Source organism: Thrips palmi, unplaced genomic scaffold (assembly GCF_012932325.1).
Source record: "Thrips palmi isolate BJ-2018 unplaced genomic scaffold, TpBJ-2018v1 HiC_scaffold_10, whole genome shotgun sequence".
Classification (NCBI taxonomy): domain Eukaryota; kingdom Metazoa; phylum Arthropoda; class Insecta; order Thysanoptera; family Thripidae; genus Thrips; species Thrips palmi.
The window spans coordinates 7,434,938-7,450,354 of NW_023144621.1; the positions used below are offsets into that span (position 1 = coordinate 7,434,938).

The window sequence follows — 15,417 nt, forward strand, 5'->3', positions numbered from 1 at the left end:
CACCACTGAAGCACCGGATTCAGCTTTCTCTCCTTCCTCGCCGAAAAGAATATCCGCCCGCGCACAGCCACACCGTCTGCGGTATATCGTTCCCCCACCAGCCTGTCACCGCAAAGCGCAGCAACGTCCCCCTCCTCTCCCACGGAGGGATAAGCCAAGCGCAACGATCTGCGAGACAAACCGAAGATAGAAGGGCAACATGGCGGCGAGGACGGAAGGGCGAAGCGGCGGCGCGGCGGGGGAAGAGCAAGAGGGGCCGAGGCAGCGAGGCAGCCGAGGCCGGCGAAAGGGAGTCGCGGAGAACGGGACGGGAGGGGAGGGGGAGCCGCAGAGAAGAGCCGGAGTGGAGGGGCAGAGAAGATTCGGGGAGAGTATTGATTGGGGTGCGTCTCCGGCAGCGCGTCCAGCGCGTCTCTCCCGGCCCGGGGTCTGAAGCCGCAGGCCAAGCCACAGGCCCGCTGACTCGCCCGCTGAGGTGTGCCGCGACAGGCTGACACGCCACTGTAAAGCTTCCAGGAGAAAATGGTCCTTGAAAGAGATGCCATCTGACCGCACGCGGTTTTCGAGCCTGCCTCGTGGTGTCCTGGAAGCGCCACAGTGGCGCCCGCTCCCCCCGCCGCCGCGGGGCGCTGTGCCGTGCCGCGCCGTGCCGCGCCGTGCCGCGCCGTGCCGCGCGCCGTGCCGCGCTGCGAGGCGGCGGCGAGCACAGCCATGTATTACAAGTTTAATAATTGATCCGAGAGTTCGCGGCTGTTTGCGCAGAGAGGATCAGGCCGGTCCTGCGGTGCGGCTCGTCGCGCTGTCTCTCTCCCACGCGTACGACGCGGCCCTCGAGTGCGAGAGAGACAGAACGTCGGCGAAACCGCACAGTGCTGTGAGTGGTGGGCAGGTCCTCCGGGAGGCCCTCCGCGCCTCGGGGCCTGGGGTCTTGGCCAACAAACTTGGCTGGCTCCTCACTGCTCCGGGGCTTCGCTGGATACACTGGATACACTTCCGGGCCTTCCGGGGAAAGGGGTGGCGGGTTACGCGGGAACGACGCGGCGACGCGGCCGTCACCAGTAGCGCCATTCCGGACCGTCGCCGTGTCTCTCTCGCACCCCGACGGAACGCCCCGCGAGAGAGACAGCCAGCGCGCAGCCAGCCCACCGTCCGGAGGCGGCCGCGCCGGCAACACCCATTGTCCGCCGCAGTTCAAGCCCCAGCCCTTCCCAGGCGTCTCGGCGTGCTGCGCGCAGCGGACTCTGGCAAAAGTACAGGAGGCGGAGGCGTTCCAGCAGAGAGAGAAGAGAGAGATGTAGAAGAGAGGGGGCAATTTGGCGGGCAGACACGTGGGGGAGCCTCGGAGCCTCCCCCTCGGCGACCACATTCAGGTCGAGAGGCCCCGCGCCGATCGATGGAGCGCCACCGACGCCCCGCGACGCCCCCTCGAGTGGCGTCTCTCCAGCCGCCGCTTCCTCACAGCGCTCGGCCGCTCGCGGCGTGACAGGCGAGCAGGCAGCGTGCCAATCGAACAGAGTGGACCGAAGTGGGCCAGTCATAGTGGGGGGTGGTCCTTGTCTCGCTGCCAAAAAGAACGGGTTCCGCCCACGGCGCGATTTCGTCTTTGGGGCGAAACGCCAAGTCTTTTCAAGGATTTCCTTTGCTGCTCGACGCTGCGCGGTAGGACTCCTCTGGGGTTTGAATCGTTTCATGGGTAGATAGGCAGAATGCCGGGGGAACTGCTCGGGAAATGTCAAAGTCGTGTTTGGTTGTGACTGAAAGCGAGGCAGAGGATAGGACGATACTCTGTGCGGAATTCGTCTGCTGGGCCTGGAGCGGGGTGGAGGCCAGGAGGGCCGCCATGGCGCGGATGAGCCCTGCGGCCCCGCCCCGGCCCGCCCCGCCCCGGCCGCAGCAGAGGCGCCGGCATTGGGCCCGTGCTGTCCCTTCGCCCCCACCACCACGGCGCTGTCTCGCGGGACGCATCCCAGCCCACCGGCTGGTCGGAGCGTCCCGGCGCATCCCGGCCTCGGCGCGCATGCCCCGCCATCGCCACGCCCCCGCCACCACCGCCACCCAGCGCGCCGCGGCGGCCGCGCCACTGTCGGGTCATCTGCCTTCCGCCCCGCGGCGTCGCGGCGTCGCGGCGTCCCGGCCTCGCGTGTCCGGCCGGCCGCACGCCATTGGCCGCGGGGCACGCCGACGCCCACGCCAGCGCGCGAGCGCCACGATGATGAAACGAAAACACGAACACGTTTCGAGGCTGGGCCGGGCTGGGCGTCGGCGGAACAAGAACAAACAGAGAGTGAACTCTTTCCATCGCAAATAGAGACTCGACTAAAAAAGTCTGGAGCGTGGTTCTGTTTTATAGTGTTTCTGTCGGCCGGAAGAGTGATCTTTTTATGTTTGCGCTCCGAGCGAAGTTTCGCTGCGAATTTAATGGCTGGAAGCGAATTTAATTGGAGGCCGAGAGGGAAGGCATAAGGGCCGCTCATAGAGCGATGCCCAGCAGAGCGGCAAGGGCAGGCTTCGCAGTGCTTCGCACACACGGGGCTGGCTAGGGACTCACCTTTCCCCTCCTCGGCCGCCACGCCCCGCCACGCCGCGGCCAGCTCCACTCTCTGCCGCCATCTTCCCGCCCCTCATCCTCTCTCCTCTCCGCCTTTTCGGTTTCCATCTCGTCCTACGGCCCCTCGCGCGCTCACCTTCTCTCCTCCCCCTGACCCCCTTGCCCCGCCCCGCCCCGCCCAGCCACCCACCGCGCCTCCGGGTTCTAATCTCGTATCGATCCGGAGGGGCCTTGGGTCCATCCCAGCATCCCACACCGCAGATGCGGGGCCGGGCGCTCTTCCCTTCGCATCCCCCCTCCCTCTCCAACTCTCTCACAATTCCCCCTCCTCTCCCTCTCTCTCTCCCTTTCTCTTCCCGCCCCCTCGCGTCCCCTCGCTCTTCGCTCGCCGCGCGCTGCTGTACACCAGTCCCTCTCACTATCCCACCTATTCACCTGGCCATCGTGGCGAACACTGTGAAGAAAATATTTGAAACTGACGCTGAGTCCCAAGAGTCACATGCAATTTCTCTGGCCCGATATGGCACTCGCTCAACCTCAAGAGAGGGACGTGTTTCAGCAAAGGAAACTATGGATCTCCGGGCCTTTTCGTGAGTTGGAACCGAAACCTCTCATGAAAAAAGTAAAGTCACCACTCCTGAAATGTTGTTTCGAGTTTATTCAGGTCAAGAACCCTTCCCCTATCCTTTTCGCACGCCCCGATGCACAAGAAAAACAAAGTGTCCAAAAAGAAAACGTAAAAAAAGTAGTCAATTTTTTTTTATAAAAACACGTGACACATCACGCGACGTTCCGCGTTTTCTGTTATCAGGGCCACGGAAGGTGCGCGCCTCGAGGAGTGCGTGGGCTGTGCCGGCAGGGCCGCCGGGGCCGCGAAGGAGGGGTGACTTCAGGACGGACGGGGAGGGGGGGGGAGAGAAAATGAGTGAAATGCCGTCCTGCCGGATAATAACCTCACGACCGTCTCGGCGGCCCGCCCCTTCACTGTCCCCCCTCCCCCTGTCCTCGATAAGTGCCCCGCCGCGCCACCCTCCCCTCCCCGCCCCCTCACGACGTCCCCCGGCCGCCCATCCCGCCCCCACCCTCCGCGATCGCGATTTTGAGAGGCCGCGCTGTGCTCCCCAAAGGTTAATCACGAATTGCCGCGGCTCCACCTTCGCCCTGCCTTCCTCTACATAATTCATAACCGTAACGGTTTTAAGCTCGTGTGCAGATAGCCCCCTGCGCGTTTTTTTGATGTAAAGATGAAATGTCGCCCTGACCGGCCTGGCCTGGCCTGGCCTGGCCGGCCTGACAGATCGGTATCTGGCAATGACTAAATGAGTCTCGGCCGTGCTTGGCGGCTTGGCGGTCTTAGGCCGAGATCGCATGTCACGCCACGGCACTGGACTAGCGTGTCTCCGAACAGCAGAACGCCGTTTGGCGCCATCAAAGTAAAAATGCGGATATCTGGGTGAACACTGCCAATGGCGGCTCATACTTTCATTTTCTTTCTTTTCTTCGAGAGGAAATACTTAGTGTATGTTTTTGCTTCTGGCCTTCTTCGTTGGCATAGTGCACGCAAGAGAACGGGGCTTGTATCTGCATCTTACTTTCCTTCTTCAATAGTAAAGAAATTTTGCAAACCTTTTTCTCGGAACTTTTATTTTTAAAAAGGTGATCAATTAGCGTATCTTACTTGTCACAAAATTCACTATCTCGACATTTTGGAAGCTGTAAAATTGATCGGGGCCTCACATTTCAACAAGTGAATTTAGGTCCAGTGGTGTAGGCGAGACCAGCGCAGCCCGCTTGGCGCCTCGCTGTGGCGGCTCTGTCCGCCACCCACTCCCCGTCCCCAAGCCGCGTCAGCTCCACTTCCTGGCGCTCCCAGTGTCGCAGCGCTGTCCCCGCAAAGCAGCGAAGCAGGCGAAGCACTGCGAAGGCGTGCGGCCTATCGCGACATCGGCTATTCAATTTACGACCTCATTTTTCCTCCGTGTTAATTAGTCCGCGATAAGGGCGGCCTTTTTTACATGCATAATTTTCGGCCGGTCACGTGATTCATGACTTTCCCGATGCATTTCCCGATGCCGCGCGAGCAAGCCGCCGAAATCAGCGCGCCACTTTGGCGGGCGCGAAGCAGCGAGATGCCACGGTCACTTAAGGGGGCAGAGGGAAAGAGTGAGATGCCGTGCGGCACTTTGAGGAGAGCAAGTGAGAGAGAGAGGGGGAGAGAGAGGGGGATGCCGCACGTCTTTTTGGGAGGTGCAAAGAAGGGAAGGAAGGGTCGCCGGCGGAAGATTGCTTCCCAAAAGTCGCGCATAAAATGAAAAGCCGTTGCTCTCTGCGGCGGCGGCGCGGCGGCGCGGCGGGGCTCTGGCCGCTCGGCGCGCAGCGAGGCATGCGCGCTGCTGGTCCGGGTGTATTTTACGAGAAAAGATATGTCTTCATTTCACGTCTTGCCTCCAGCAATGCGCCCGACGGCACGGCGGAGGAGGGGAGGCGAGGGGGAGGGCGCTGTAAACCAGGCCTGCCAATACCCCGCGCCGCGCTGGCGCAGCAACGAGGAGTATCGGCAGCGCTGCTCTATGTACGTAGCCTCATTCTCTGCTCTGTCTCCCTCGCACGCCGCACGCCCACGGGATGCGCCCCGTGAGAGCGAGCGAGACAGAGCAAGTCCCGTTCGGAACCAGCCCTGCTTCCTCCGAAGCACGGCGTAACGCATGTGCGCGCAGCAACAACATCAGAAGCATTCCCCGCTCGCGTGCCTGCCTGCCTGCCTGCCTGCCTGCCTGCCTGCCTGCCTGCCTGCCTGCCTGCCTGCCTGCCTGCCTGCCTGCCTGCCTGCCTGCCTGCCTGCCTGCCTGCCTGCCTGCCTGCCTGCCTGCCTGCCTGCCTGCCTGGCCGCTAGTAGTAGTTGCGGACTAAACCAACACGCTTAAGACATCAGGCAGGCGCCGCGCGCGCCTCTTGGCTGCGAGAGCGAGGCGCTTAGAAAGGCATTAGGATCGTAATGCGGATGGTAATCAACGCGACGCGAACGCGGCAACGCGAAGCAACGCGTGGCAAGGAGAACCAACGACACTGGGAATGGAAACCCCCTGCAGATCTCCAGGTAGGCCGACCCGCAGCACAGGCCTGCACGTGGACGGCCTACCCTCCAGGCGTCAACGACCAGCAGTGTGAGCTCCTGGCTGGCATCCGCGCCACCAGCATTCATCGCCAGTGTATTTGAATCTCGGGCTTGGCTGGCGACCCGCACACACCGAGGGGGTAAATCCGATATAGGCATGGTAGGGTCGCCCTGCGCTGCGCGGTGCTGCGCGGTCAGCAGTCCGCCAAAGGTATGGCCGTGATCCAGCACCCCCCCCCCCCCCCGGCCCTTCTTACACGAAGTCCCCGACGCTGCCGCCACCCTCGCTTTTTATACATCCAGATAGATGGTTGGCCATATTTCACGGGGACCGCACGCGGTCTAGTCGCACGCCACGCGGTTGCGGCGTGGCGTTGGCGGGGCCGCGGCTGCCAAGAGGCCGAGCGGGGAGGCGAGCCCCGGCGAGGCGGCGCGGTCGAGCACGAGGTGCGAGGGACGCCCGGTGCGCCTAGGTATGCGCCCCCACGACGGCGGCCTTCGCTCCGCGGCCTTCTTTCAACCCCTCCCCCGGATCCACATCGCCAGATTAATTTCTGTCTGGCGAATAATTAATTCCGGAGCCCCCATCCCCGTCCCGCCACCGCGTCCCGCGTCCCGCGCGCCGCGCCCCTGCCTCGTCTTGTGCCTCAGAACCGCGACGCCGCCGGATGTTTGCAGGTGCCACCGTTTCTCGCTTGGCCACAGCGGCGGTGCAGAAGGTCGGACCAGTCCGAGGGGAAAGCTATGAACACTCGCGTGGTGGATTCAATTGATTGACTGCGATTATGCCCAAGAGGATTGGGACCCAGCAACTTGGAGGGAGAGAGAGCATGGTTGCTTTTGAGAGCATTCACCAGGCTGACCTACAAGGACACCGTCTCGAGCTCCCTGCAGAAACTACCGCGTGCTTCCGGGTGCCCGGCCCGTGGGTCCGCGTAGGCCGAGGCGTGGGTGGACCTGGGCAGGCAAGGCGATACTTCACAGTGGGGCGGCCGGCGCTGCCTCGGCGGCCCGCGTCCTCACTCGGAGCACATTCGTCTCCCGGCGTCCGCGGCGCGGAACGCGGAGAGGAAATTGTTGTTTTGTTCGATTCCAAGTGATATAGAAGCGAATAACGGGCGGCCGCTCCTCGGCGGTCCGAAAGCCTCGCAAAGCCCGGCCGGGCTGCGTTCAGTTACGCCCTTCGGCACTCGTTCGGCAATAAACGGCCCGGCCGGCCAATGGGCGCCCGAATATCTCCGGCCGGACTCCGAGCGCGGCGCCCGTCGCCCTGCCTCCCTCGCACTCAGGGGGCGTGCCGTGCGGTGCCGTGGCGGTGCGAGGGGGACGGCACCGTTCTCGGACTCGGCCCGCTGCGCGGCCCGCGGCCATAACTCGCCTATAATTGGGAATTCGGTCGCTGCGAGCGCCGCGAGCGCTGCAGCAGCGGCGCGCGAAGAGGCACGGCCCGCGCGACGCGGCGCCAGGCTGCCCTCGCCGAGTCCAGGGATCCAGCAACAGACGAGTACTGCAGGCTGCAGGCAACTCAAAACCCCCGGCAGAGTAAAAACAGTTTTCTTTTTTAAGAAAAACAGTTGGCAGTGCCCTGAGCACTATTTCCCGGTTTCCCTCGGTTTCCTCGCATTGTAGGTCCCCCCGCAAACGCGAACTATATCGCACCTCCCTCGCAGGAGCAGCAGCAGCAGCTAAGCCACACACGAACACCCACCCACACACGCACGCACTCGAACGGACACTCACACAGACGCTCGCAAAACCAAACACGCACTCACACACACGCACACCCATGCGCGCGCAACGCCCCTCGTCGTGCGGTCGTTCCCGTTCTGTCCGGCACGTCCGGCGCATTGCCTCAAACTTTGGCCAAATTTACGACCACTGACGTCCATCGCGTGTGGCGTGGCGCGGCGCGGCCCATAGAGGGGTCCAGCCCGATGCGGGACGCGTATTGAGAGCGGCAAATGGATTTACGGTGGAGGGTGAGGAATGTGTTTGGACGCCAACAGCACGGCACGGCGGCAAGCGGAGGCAATTTCAAATTGGCAAAACGGCACACCCGAAAACAGGAAGTCTTGTCCTCAGAGTGCCCTGGCCAACCGGCCTCGCTACTGCAGATCAGAACAACGGCTAAAGAATTTCCAAAAAGAACTTGAACTCCCATTTTTCGGTGCAGTGCTACCAAGTGCTACAGAGAAACACTTTTCCTCTTGTTCCCTCTTCCCGTGTGTTTCTTATTTTTCAACGCATCATCATAAAACCGTTGTTGCTGCCTCCGTGCTCCGCGCGGGCTCCACGCTCTCCCACACTCGCCTCTCTTTTGTGCCTCGCTTCAAAACGGGGCAAAACGAAGCAGAGCGGAGGCAAACAACACACGCGCCATTTTGCGTGGATGGAGCGGCGGGGCTCGTCCGGGGGCAGGAGCAGGCGGGAGCGGCCCGCGATGACCTGGAGTGCGATTCCGCACAGTGTTGCGTCGCCCCGTCTCCCTCGCACCCCTTGCGGCCCGCGGCACGCCCCTCGGGTGCGAGAGAGACAGAAGCCACAGCATGAAGTGCGTGCCATTTCCGCGCGCGTTGTCGCTTTATGGCGGAAGGGCGGACGGAGAGTGGCGGAGGGGGGAGAGGGATCCGGTCCACGCATCGCCGTGGTGGCCGTAGCGGCCGCAGGGGCCGTAGCCACAACACCGGCAGCCTCACGGCAGAGCCAGGCAGAGCCCCTGTCTCAGCACTGCGTCGTGCCCGCAGCAGCCGGGTGGTTCTCAACAGTCGTTTCGTCGCACGTCCTTCTCCCGGACCCACACGGGACGCCGCATGTCTGCGAGAGAGGCAGGGCGACGAAGATTGTGCCAGAAGTCACTGTGTTCGCTGAAGTCGGTTTGACGGCCTGCTCGCCCCCTATTCGCCCATTCCGGGCTCCCCTGCCGACGGCATGCCGACGGCAGCCCCCTTGGCTCCGGGCGCGGCACACCGCACACCTGCGAGCGCGATGGGCTGCCTACCGCCACGGCGCTCGGCCGAGGTGCTGGATGGGTTGCCTACCCGTCAGGCGCCCGGCAGGTGGTCTCCTCTCTCGCGTCGTCGAAAGCTTTGAGCGCTTCGCGGCAGGGGGCGGCAGGGAGCGGCAGGGGTCTGTAGAATGGTCGCCACCTCGAGAAGGTGCCCGGGCTGTCCACGCACAGACTAGCGGACGTCCTGGGCGAACCGCGAAAGATACTCTGTAGAGTGGTGGCCAGCAAGTCCGCCGAAACCAGTCTGTCCGCCCCCCGATGAGCCGCGCGGAGACACACTGTGGCGCCAGTCTGTCTCTCTTGCACCCATACGGCGAGGCGCGGAGTGCGAGAGAGACAAGTGGGCGAGGCTCGTTGCCATGGCACCGCGGGCCGCCGTGCCAATGCCGTGTCGCGCCCAGGCTGCCCTGCCCGGCCGGGCCGCCCCGCGACTCAAACGGCTTGTTTCAGATTACAATCGTCCGCCGCCACCACCCACCCTCAATTTAAATATAATTTTCTGCAGCGATGCAGCGCGCCGAGTGCGCCGAGTTCGCCGAGTGCACACGGTGTGCGAGTACAGTGGCGTATCAAGCGCCGATCACGGCGTCCAAACGTCACGTATCACCTTTACAATGTAGAACAACCCCCCGCGCGATACGGAAATGCCACGGCCGGCCGCGGCCACGACGTCGAGGGCCACACGTGGAGGACGACGGCGTGGAGGTCGACGGGGACGTGGGGGACGTGGGAGAGGAGGATGACGACGGCGACGGGGGCATGTCCAACAATCACTCACTGAAACAGCGTAAGGACGACCTCAACTTCGACAACGTGAAAAGTGGTGAAAGTGGCAACTCAAGGGGGTGGACGAGGTAGGAGGAAGTCAGCCGTAGGAAGGAGGAAGGAAAAAGAATTGAAGAGTGCTGCTCGCCGTCTCCGAGATTTAGCCTCAAACGACATTGATCAGCATAATCGGAATAATGCGGCCCCGGGGAGCACGCACGAGCCCCATACGGTGTGCGCGCGTGTCGCCGGGAACGAGGGGGGGGGGGGTTCCATGTTGCCACCATGGGCAGATTGGCTTGGCAAAGGACGCACGTGCTAACGACGCGTGAAAAAAATAAAAATAAATGCAGGGCACAGGTCAAGTGGCCCAGGACAAGCGAAAAATCTGCGAGCCAAGCAAAACAAGAGATCGCTCGAACTCTCAGAGGGCCTCGTCATCATTGAGGACCTCGTCGTCATCGGGGACCTGGTCGTCAAGGCCCTCGTCATCGCAATGGAAGGGCCTCGTGACGAGAACCCCACCACCATTAGGCCCTCGCCACCGAGACCACCTCGTCACCATGAAGACCTTGTTGTCCAGCCCCCGGCCCGGCCCGGCCCGGCTCACGCCAACGACAAAGTATCACCGCAGCAATAACGAAACAAAATAATTGCGGCGCATAAAGCACTGCGAGGCGCGGCGGCCAGGGCGGCACGCGAGCAGAACGGCCGAATGCCGAGTGCCGTGTTTGTTCCCCTGCACTGCAAGCTTGCAGCCCGACCGCGCCACTGCAGCACTGCAGCCGCATCCCTTCATTTGCACGGCCACTACACTGCAAACGCCCCCTTTTTTCCATCCGCAGCCTTGTAGAAGAACGGTAGCAGCCCCTTTGTGCAGGGCGCGCGCATTAGAACGCCACCGGGGCAGCCCAAGGCAGGGCGCCACTTAAACGGTGTTTATCTAAAGTAGTTGCGGCCCCCCGTGTCCCGCTGGCTGCGCTAGCGCGAGCTCGCATCGGCCGGGAACACGGCGGCGGTAGTGACGAATTGGTGTGCGCGATGTACGATGCCGCCTGCCTTCGCGGCCACCCCGCCCCCGCCCCCTCCCGCCCCCCGCGGCGCGCACTATCGCGCGGGGACTTAAATGCTAGAGGGATTGCTTTTCATTATTCCGTGGGTGTTATCATACAGGTCATTCAAGCAAACAGAGGCCATTAAGAGGCACTCGCGGGGCTGCAGCCGGCTGGGCTGCGCGGGGCTGGGTCAACGGGTGGCTCGTGGCCGCCCCTGCCTTTCCGCCACGACCGCCGCGCCGCCACGCCCGCCACGCCCCCGCAGCAACAACTGGCCGCTAATGGCGCCCTCTGTCACGCTGTCACGGAACCAACGGCCGCGAGTCCTCACCGCGACTTCTCCGGAGAAAAACAAAACCGCCCCCGTCGCTGCGTCTCTCGCACCCAGGTGGGACACCCCACGAGTGCGAGAGAGATAGCGCGACCGTTCGGAATCAGCCCGGATCCAAATCGGCGCCGCTTTTCCCGCCAAAATCCGCGCGCTGGCGTGCGCCGCGATCGCCGGGGCTGTCGCCGCGCACGCGACTCCAACGCCGTGGCCGCCGTGATCGCGATCCCCGTCATCGTGAAGCCCGTCATCCACGTCACACATGACGCGGAAATGGCGGGCAGGCCGGTGCTTAGCGCGGACCTGGAGACCGCGGCGGCCAAGGCGACCTCGCCGAGCAGCCCGCCGAGCAGGGCGTCCGGGGTATTTCAAGGACAAGCCCCCGGCGGCGAGCACGGCGGACAGGCGGCAGGGCGCCGCGCCCCGCAATCTACCCCTTTGGCCGGCGGGCTGCTTTCGAACAGTGCCGCCCTGTCTCTCTCGCACTCGCAGGGCGTTCGGCGGCTGCGAGAGAGACAGAGAGACTCCCTTCGGAGTGAGCCAGCCGCTCGGCTTGGCACTTGTTGCGTGTGTAAGTGATGTGGCGCGAGGCCCGCTGGCTTTGCCCGGCTCTGCCCCGCATAAATAAATAAGCAAATAACGCCCTGCTTGTGCGGCGCGAATCAAAGTCGCTCCAAACCGATGACCGATCGCCCCGCCAAATTCGCCCCGCGCGGTTCTCACCTTTTCTTGTCGCTGCCGACGAGAGCCATTTTACTATTAGCCTATTATCCCGCCTTAGTTTGGGGCCAGTCTAGGAAAAATAAAGTACGAGACAGAATCAATACGATAAAGAAAATTTCGGCGAAAGAGGGCACCCCGGCGAACCGGCTCTGGGAGTAGAGCTCACCAGGCAGTTCCCCCATCTCATCACAGGAGCAACCTCGGTGCTCGGAGTTACAACGCATTCGCGGGTTGTTCCTTAAGGCGCAACAGAGACGGAGTGACCCGGAATAAGGCATCTACGGGCCAAGTGTGCCGAGCGAGTGCCCGGAGCGTCTTGGCATGACCTTGTTGCCTTGTGACCCAAACGGCTCGGAGAGGCGCTGGCGCTCGCTGGCGCAGGGGGCGACGGCCTGAGTTGTTGTGGCGATGACGTACACTACGTTTACCAGTACGGGTGCGCATCGCGGCCGCATCGCTTCTGGAGAACTGTTTTGGCGACTCAGCGCGGCTCGGCGCGGCTTCCCCGGCGCGGTGACTCACGAGCTCTATTATTCGTGTGCAGCGCCGCCGCGCGGAACGACATGAACCGCGTGAGCCTGCAGACTGATTCCGAGAGTCGTTTTCTGTCTCCCTCGCACACATACTCCGTGCGCATGAATGCGATAGAGACAGAGAGACGAAAACGGAATCAGTCTGCTGGCCTATCATTGTGTCGTCGACGCGGTCCTGGCGGTCCTGCGTTCCGCTGGCTGGTCCGGCCGGGGATCCCCCGATGTCAACGTCGCTGGAAGTCCAGGCGAGTCCAGGTGACACGCGTCCCGTCGGCTAATTGGAGCAATTACCTCGTTTATTACGTACGCAGCGAGTTAAGTCGTGGACGGTCTCTAGCAGAGTTCTGAAACTGGTCGTTCCCACTTTCCCATCTTTTTTATCTCTCCTCCTGGAGGTCCCCACCTGGAAAATCCGGAATGAAACTTGGCGAGTCTAGTAGCAGTGCAGATTCCACGCGCGGCCAGTATTCGCACGCCTCGCGCCTGGAGTCCCCGCTTGAATGGCGAGAGGGAATGGGATGGGAGGAGTGACGCGCCGTGCGCCTGCACGCCGCACTTAGAGCACGCCGATGCGGGCGGCAGACGAGCCCCACTGCCCAATCAATCCCGTATGTGACGTCGTCTTCTGCCTCCCGGCGGGGAATCCGAACCTAAACACGCGCCGCTCACTATTCGCGCGACTCTCGTTGTTTTGTCGCGAAATAGACTCTGTGCGTGACGTCGTCCCGGAACACAGCCGGTCCGCGGAATCAATAATGCGTCACTCGGAAAATGAGTGCGTTGTTGTTGTTGTTATTGATGAGCAGCGGAGAGGATCCATCCCGGCGGCAAATTCAATCCTCGGGGCACAACGGCGACCCTTTGAATGGGTTTTCCAGGTGAACGCGCTGCTTTGTCGGATGGCGTTGACGTCCCAAATTGGCCGCCGAACCGTCGTGGCGGTCCGCTGGAGCGCGCTGGAGCAGGTCAGGGTGGCGCGCTGGCGCGTCGGGTCAGGCCGTCGGGCAGGGGTCGTGACCTGAGCGGACGATGCCTCCGCTGCTGGAACATGAACGAGGGGACCGGGATGGAGCGACGGCAGCGACCCAGCGCGGCGTCCTGGAGAGTCCTGGAGAGTCCTGGAGCCGGAGAGTCCTGGAGCCGATGACCGGGCCAACGCGGCGCTATCAGCCTGCCGAAACGCCGGGCGGCGTCTCCGCCAAACTGGTTGGCCTGTGACGTCGATGGCCGACGACGCCGCCTGGATGACGCGTCGCGACGCCCCCCTCTCCCCCCGCACCGCGCTCCGGGCCCACATCTTCGCCGGGGTCCTACCAGTACCTGCGCGATTCCCGGCACCGGGCAGACTATAAGAAGCGCGGACGCCGGCCCGACGGAAACATTCGTCTTCCCAACTCCACACACCCAGGACACCATGAAGTGCGCTCTGATCCTGCTGGCCGCGGCCGTCCTCGGCGTGAGCTACGCCGTCCCCGTCCCAGGTGAGCATCCACGCTTGATTTATACAACGTGCTCATCGCTTCATTTATTTAAACTTGAAAATATCTCACACCCTTGCTCTTTTGCCCGCAGATCCTCACCATCACCACCACCATCACCGACACCATGGTGGCTATGGCGGGTTCGAGGGCGGATATCATAGGGAGTACTACGGCGGCGGCGGCTACGGTGGACACGGCGGCTACGGCGGCCACGGCGGCTACGGCGGCCACGGCGGCTACGGCGGTGGCCACCCTGGCCCGGTGCACGGCGGTGGCTACGGCGGCTACCCCAACAACGGCGGTGGCGGAGCCAGCTTCAGCCAGTCGTCGGCGCAGTCCTCGGCCTCATCGTCGTCCTTCGGCGGCGGCCCCGGCTCCGGCTCCCAGAGCCAAAGCCAGAGCCAGAGCCAGAGCTCCAGCGGTAGTGTCGGGTAAGTGTCTCTTGTCTTGGCCAATCTGAAATTCACAAAATCATAATAAGATTATAAAAATATTCTAGGGCCTATATCCCCAATTTCTAAGTCCATTCATCGTAAAGTTTTTGAACAAGTTGCTATCGCACGGCATGATCTGTCTCAGCTTTTTTTTGTCTCATTGGCATCCCGCGGCTTTGCCACAGCGGCACTACTCGGCGCGCCAAGCAGCCAGAGCTGCCATCTGGCGGCAGAGCAGTGCAGCCCGCCGCGCGCCGTTCGCTTTGCTAAGCGCAATTTTGTTCCTATTTGCAGATGGGGTCGCTAATCTCCTATGCGACCGACTCTTGATCCTGCCGGATGCCACCACCGCTGCCACGTAGTCATAGCGACCTCTCCACAAGACTGACTAAAATAACTTGAATTGGCGTCGAGGCGTCTTCGGCGCGACGAAGACACGCTCGTCCGGTTTCTTGTTTACCTGTTTTCATTATTTAAATAAAGCTCACGTGTACCTTGATGACGTCGTCTATTTCTGAAATTCCCGCTCGGTGACAAACAGGCTTCCTCACGATGGAATTGACCCTCACGAGGGAGACGAATAAAAGGTGACCCACAAATCGGCTCTGAAAAACGAATCCCCAAATTGAACAAACTTTTCCATCAATAACATCTGGGTCCTGCGAGCGAGCAGCTTCTCTGATGACCGTAAAAATCACATTCGGTCATGCTGGACCTGATGAGACTTTACGATCCTGGAGCCGCAATAATGAAGCGACAGCGGCTCGCAAGGCGATACCCCTTGCCTCCAGCGCCTGGCGCGCGGAGTAGAGACGCCGCCCTGCCGCCTTGCCAGCGCATGGAGTATCGCCGCGTCCATTCAGCCGCGACCCAGAGCATGGAGTACGTCAAGCGAGCGCGCGGTGCGCGATGCTAGGAACTGACGGGGAAGGGGGGGAGGCACGGCGCTGTATCGTAAGTGAGTTGAACGCGAGTACTACACCTATAGAAGCGCCACCCGGACCGCTGGGCGGTCCTACGGCACTCGACGACGGCACTGTACTGCTCCGCTGCTCGACTACAGCCTGGCTACAGCGCGCCGTTGTCACCGCGATGAAGCAGGGACCACACCGGCTGGGCTGCAGGCTGATTCCGAGAGTCGTTCCGTCTCTCTCGCGCCCTTGCGGACGCGCCACGAGTGCGAGAGAGACAGAGCGACGAAAAGGACTCTCGGAATCGGTCTGCTGGCCGGCCCGCCAGCGGAGCGGGGCGCAGAGCGCTATCTTCATCTCGCCGTGGGAATAATGTCTAGCGAGCTGCAGGGCTGCATGTCCAGCCCGCGACAAAAAGCGCCCGGATTGCTTTTTGCGGACTCTGTCTCTGGGCTTGCGAGAAGAAAACGCCGTTGCCAAGGATCAACGTCTGCCGAGGTTCAAAGCCGAGAGGGTA

The 15,417-nt window shown here is 62.4% G+C and overlaps 1 protein-coding gene across 1 annotated transcript; it reads left to right on the forward strand.

The window, feature by feature from the left end:
- Positions 1-13,406: 13,406 nt before the first annotated feature.
- Positions 13,407-14,488, forward strand: LOC117650563 (glycine-rich RNA-binding protein 3, mitochondrial-like). Its single transcript, XM_034394084.1, has 3 exons — positions 13,407-13,555; positions 13,647-13,986; positions 14,284-14,488. The coding sequence occupies exons 1-3, from the start codon at positions 13,489-13,491 to the stop codon at positions 14,294-14,296; spliced, it is 420 nt and encodes a 139-aa protein (XP_034249975.1). The 5' UTR covers positions 13,407-13,488; the 3' UTR covers positions 14,297-14,488.
- The last annotated feature ends 929 nt before the right edge of the window (positions 14,489-15,417 follow it).

Excerpts from the sequence above, each read along its gene's own strand:
- LOC117650563 (XM_034394084.1), top strand. The coding sequence starts at position 13,489 with ATGAAGTGCGCTCTGATCCTGCTGGCCGCGGCCGTCCTCGGCGTGAGC. Across the intron at positions 13,556-13,646 it reads CTACGCCGTCCCCGTCCCAG|ATCCTCACCATCACCACCAC; the intron begins GTGAGCATCCAC and ends TTTTGCCCGCAG.